Source organism: Ruditapes philippinarum, unplaced genomic scaffold, assembly GCF_026571515.1.
Source record: "Ruditapes philippinarum isolate M1 unplaced genomic scaffold, ASM2657151v2 ctg3166_1_1_1_1, whole genome shotgun sequence".
NCBI lineage: Eukaryota > Metazoa > Mollusca > Bivalvia > Venerida > Veneridae > Ruditapes > Ruditapes philippinarum.
Genome location: NW_026860098.1, coordinates 106,861 through 112,860, shown reverse-complemented (window position 1 = coordinate 112,860; position 6,000 = coordinate 106,861). Strand labels below are relative to the sequence as shown.

General features: G+C 30.7%; 1 protein-coding gene across 1 annotated transcript; it reads right to left on the bottom strand.

Annotated features, from left to right (window-relative positions):
• On the bottom strand, positions 1 to 4,186 carry LOC132758880 (ras-related protein Rab-13-like). Its single transcript, XM_060750586.1, has 8 exons — positions 4,073 to 4,186; positions 3,683 to 3,840; positions 3,233 to 3,293; positions 2,745 to 2,805; positions 2,291 to 2,368; positions 1,878 to 1,964; positions 1,386 to 1,496; positions 1 to 1,136 (listed from the first exon to the last, which is right to left on the bottom strand). The coding sequence occupies exons 2-8, from the start codon at positions 3,813 to 3,815 to the stop codon at positions 1,059 to 1,061; spliced, it is 609 nt and encodes a 202-aa protein (XP_060606569.1). The 5' UTR covers positions 3,816 to 3,840; positions 4,073 to 4,186; the 3' UTR covers positions 1 to 1,058.
• Positions 4,187 to 6,000: the final 1,814 nt, after the last annotated feature.

Here is a 6,000-nt window from a genome sequence, read left to right as displayed (position 1 = left end):
TTCACTTCATTTGAAGTAGGTTTTATTTTCATACAGTAAATATTTCATAATCTATAATCAAATGTGAGCAAATAATTCACTGTGAAGAATAAACAATTATTTTGATAACATATCAATGTATGTAAACAGAATGGGCTATTTATGAAGCTATATACAATTTCCGTCTCAACACAGTATATATACAACGGCCTTCCTTTATATGAAATGAGGCCAAAAAATGTGGCTTTTGAAAAAAAGGGTTAATACAAAAAGGTAAATAAATACTTCAAGTAAAAGAAATCCAATAGATCTAAATGAAACCAGGATTTATTATTGATCAATAAAGTATCTGAAGATTTTTTGTCATGTTTAATCAGTGACTTTATAACATTCTCATGCTCGACAGCATTGTTACTACGAGTTTATAATCCATTCATGTCAAACCTCATTAAGATATGAGCCCCGTCATGACAAAACCAACATATTGCGTTTGCGACCAGCATGAATCCAGACCAGCCTGCGCATCCGCGCAGTCTGATCATGATCCATGCGCAGGCTGGTCTGGATCCATGCTGGTCGCAAACGCATTACGTTGGTTTTGTCGTGACGCGGCTCATATGATATTGTTTGTCAACTCAGTTTTAAGTTGAGACGGAGAGTGAATTGTGACTGGTCTAATCTTGTGTTTAACCTTGTATATGATATTGTACATGATTTAACATTACTCTAAAATATGACAGTAATACTTATTCTTGATACTGTTTACTGTCATGACAAATAGATATACAAATGTAGAAGATTAATAGAATATGTGTTTTTAAAAACGAAAATAATTTTAATTTTTGAAAGAACACATCGGAGGTTTGATTGAACAACATACGTTGCAACTATTATGTGGAGATAAAAACGAATAAAAAGTCAGTAAAGCACTAAAAGGTAGCTCTAAATGTACACAAAAATCCATTTTGAAAAATGTCACAATACGGTAACTCTTGTATGCCTATACTTTCTGTATTCCTGCAGCGGTTGTCGCTCTTGGAAGTTGCTTCCACAAACAACAAACACAAGGATGATTATTGCTAGGAGCAACAGGAGTTATTGTTTTCGTTCTGATCTTGTTTTAACTGGATACTCGTGACCATATTACAGGGATACAACTGAAATATTAATAATAAATAAAAATTTCAATAATCATTTTTGCAGTTTACAAATTTGATATAAGAAACAATGTGTTTTAGGAGCATCGTATTTTAAATGCTACAACTGTAATCTAACTGTAGAATATTTGATCGCCTCTGTTTGATTAAAATACTTTTTGTACGAATTCAACTATTTTTTCATTTACATTCGTTAAACATTTTGAGAATTTAACATTTTAGAATCAATTAATTTTTACAGTAACGCACCCTCTTTCTGTTTATAAATATGTTCTTGGACAATTTGTTAAATGCCTCCTCAATGTTATAATTCCGTTTGGCGCTCACATTTAAAAATGGTAGATTATGAGATTCTGCAAACTGAAAAATAAAAGAAATAAAACTATTATACAAAAAAATCAACAAACATCTTACATGAAAATACAAAGAAAATACATACTTTTTTCATAATCTAAAAAAAGCTATCTGGTCACTAAATGTACAAATGAGCTAAGAGAATATGTATTCTGTACATTAAGAATCTACATATTAACCATTAACCTTCTGGAGGCAACAGATTCTACCAATGCATCCAGTACAAGCCAAGCTCAGCCAGCACATCTGTACTGTCTGCACTGTTCGCTATCAAGTCGGCACATATTTCGAAATTATTCCTAAAACAACTGAAGGTTTCGTGCATATTTAAAATGGGCAAGTTCATTTAAGAAATTAGAGGGGGGATAAGGGGTTTACTTCACTTACCACTTCAACATCAGCAGTAGTTACAGGTAAGTGTTGAAGGTCCACTTTGTTGCCAACTAACACCATCTCCGGAGTGATATCACAGTTCTATAACGATTTCAAATGAAACAACATATTTGGACGTAAATAAAACAGTGAAATATACAATATTATACTCTATCAAAATATGGCATTGCTTCACTTACACTATGTTGCAAAATTGAACTCTATATGTAAAGCTTACATTTTTTAAAATTATTATTGATATGTAAATTTATAACCGTACACAAGCAAATAATGTGAAAAACAACTTGTCAGTCATCGTTTCCTTATCAAAAATAAAATCAGCATTGAATAAAACTTTATTATATTTATATTCATTACGACATTAGGAAAATCAAACATAGAAATAAATGTTCACTAAAATGTATTACCATTTGAATCAGATCTATCCAGTCTCGTATATGATCAAATGTCTTCTTTCTGGAAAAATCAAACACTAGCAATATACCCTGAAAGTAAGAAAAAAATTTATCTGTATCTTTACAATAATCATGGATTAAACAGTATGTAAATATTTCTTATTTCATGCATGTGACAATATACAATAGTATAAAATGCGTGTTTCAATTATTTTATCATTGGTATAAAATGCGTGTTTCAATTATTTTAACAATGGTATAAAATGCGTGTTTCAATTATTTTAACAATGGTATAAAATGCACGTATCTTGCCAATGTTCAGACGTGTGCACATTATCACTTACTTGCTGTATATAATTCACTGTTTCTTATGTTGCTGATATCGAATCACTAATACTTATTGATATCGCATTCATAAAGCGTTCTGTATAACTTCAATATATTTCTAAATCATTGTCTAACTTACCTGAGCTTTCCTATAGATACTTTTGATTACAGTTTTCATATCTTCCTGCCCAGCAGTGTCACTGTTACAGTTGAAAATAACAATAATCAAAATAAGTATCAACTTTACAAATCATGTTTTACATACACGTGCATCAGTGATAAATAAAATTCTTCACATATAAAAAAGCACAAATGATATTTCATTTTGATCATGTTCTTATGTATACTAAATATATTTGCTGTTAATATTGGTTTTGATAAGTCATATTCCCATTTATTTTGCTTATTTATTTCCATGCATTGTTACAGCACATCATTTATTTTGTATTTTTGTGTTTACTCAATAAATTCTAAAAGTGTGTAATTTGTTTTGTGCTATTAACGATATAATTACATCGAATCTATATATAGAAACCATGGTCATTCTTGTTTTTGTTTTAAAAAAATATAGTACACAGCTATATAATTAGCATGTACACAATATATTCTTTCACTCTAAAGACTTACTATACATATAACATAACTGGATTTCCCTCTATTTCGAGTTTTTTCTTTGCATACTCGGAACCTGTAATATGAACATTTTTTAAATATTCTTTTTCAAACTTACAAATGGTATCAGTTTCATATATTTGTGTTGTAATTTGTCAAATCTTTGCTATTATTGCTAATTTCTAAAGAAATACTATAATAAGATGAAAACTTCCGGATTCATGTTATTATAAACATAGCTTTTATTGTGATAGCTCAACGTCTTCAGTGTACCGGTTTTAGGACGGGTACGGTTTATTATATGCCGTAACAGATTAAAGAAAAAAAATGTTAAGAAGCGGGTTATAAACTTTTGGAAGCCAGAACTATTATTTAAAGAAACTGTTTACTAATAACCGATACTTAGATTTCAAAATACATTTTGTATCTATAAATATCAGGCAAAAAAAGAGATGTTAATATTACCTATTGTTTGTATATAGTTAGGACCATATTTCCCGGTTACATATCTCTCGATTATTGAAGATTTTCCACAATAAGGATCGCCCATGACAACAATATTATAGTTAAGATGTGTTATCCTTTCTGACTTCGCCATTAAAATGTAAGATGTAAACCATTTTCTACAAACAAGAAGTAGTCCTGAATTTGAGTTTATGCGTATCTCAATCAATATAAAACATGTTCTATATTTGTGTTGCTTGGATAACAAAGAATGTATGTGACGAAGTCGTTATTTACAAGTATATTAAGTTTTACCGAACGAAATATTTTAAACAAATAAAAAAGTTTTTATTTCTGATTTCTTTTTTTTTTTTCAAGAAAGTTAACAAAGATAATTATGAAACAATTTACCTGTAATTAAAACCATTTTTTTCTTCATAAAACCGGAAACATAATACATGTAAAATGTGTATGTTTTATAAACACTAATGTATGATATGTTGTTATCTATATGGTTTTCCTTGCAATGACGTACAGGTTAAACATAAATCAACTCAGTATCACATGACAAACTCCTGACCTTGTTTAAATGTAAAATCCATTTTTATCACAATTACATCAAAATAAACAGATAATATTTCACATCCACTACATAATACATCTCATGGTTAAAACGTGATCCATTCACAAGATCGTGTTTTTCTATGCACGCAGAAAATACGTTTAGAAATAAATAAAATATATACAGTATTTGTAAGGCTGTACCATTTTGATAATTTAATTTCAAAATAAAAAGTTCATTTCCAGTTTATTTTCTTTTTGATTACCTTTATTAGAGATTGTTCATGAAGATTTAATGACAGTACCAACTAATTAAAGTCTCACCAAAATTGTAAAGTTTATATGGCGATTTTCCAGCTTTACTGGTGAAGGAAGACCTCAGATTGTGCACGGCCTCTGTGCATTATTTCACCCACGAACAGGCACCTGAGTAGAACCACTGTAGTTGCTTTAGCTTCGAACATTCAATGGTAACGGGCCAGTGGTTTGAAGTCAAAGACCTTCACCATTCGGCCAAGGATGCCCTAAGTCTTAATGCACACATTGAAAAGATACAGTTTGTCGTTCAGAAATCAACATATTCCCTTATATTTTAACAGAAATTCATACACAAGTAATATGATGTTCGATGAATCCATTTTAAGTATTATCCTAATTAAAAACATCCCAGAATGTATTAATGTTTTAATCGTAATTAATGCCAAATTTACTTTGCCTTATTTACAAATACAGAATCTTTAAAATCATTTGATCCTCACCACTCCCTCAAAGGACATTGGATTATCTCACGTTGTAAACCGCTGGAAGGCCGGTGGTGAAACTGTTAAATGTCTACTGCGTCTATGAATCAATACTGATGCTGGACGCACTAATGACAAAAGCCAATCATAAATTGAAAATCTCCAACAGTATTGGCTTTGCCTTTTCCCTCGTCAATACCAGGAATGTACGTACGTGGTACATGTATATACATGTACCTCGTTGTCAGTACTTAAAAGTTTGTATATTAATTTGCATAGTACATGTAATTAGAAATGAAATCAGGAAAATTTTCAGTCAATATCTATTGTCAAATTATAAGGCTTTGCCAGTAAACAACAATTATTCCCTGGAAAAAGACAAGAATTTAATTGTACCATAGGTGATGACGGTGGAGCAAACATTGACTATAATATAGAGAGAAATAGAAATAATCCCTAAAGAACGCACAAAACGACAAAATTTAAAATGTTGCAGGCTCGGTTTGATTAAGCCTGTTCATGAACGGTAATGGAAGGTGCAATTAACCGTCCACGCCCCCTAGCACCGGCTTAAGCAAAACTCGCCATTTAATCATGGTAATGATGAAATTTTGAATTGAGAAACATCCACAGATGTGTTCTTACGACGTTTATCACGGAACCTTCAATGTGACTCGCGTTACAAGTATGACCTCAGAAGAAACATGTCAAATAAAAAACTATGTACAGACTAGTTACAGTTGTTAAAAAGTTTATCAAAATAGCTGAACATATATTTCAAGGCAAGCATGTAACAGAGGAATAATCATATCTTAACAAAAGTACCAAGTACTAGGTTGAGAAATCAGACATTTTACACGAATAATAATGCTTGAGCAAGTGTAACAAAGTAAAACAAAAACTTTAAGAATCTAGTATAGCCTTGCATATTTTCAAACTTAACACAATAGTGTAAACACATTTTAAATTATAACAAAGATTCTAAATTGCATTACAAAGATGCAGGTTTGCCATAAAATTTTTCTTTTCTCATTGTTG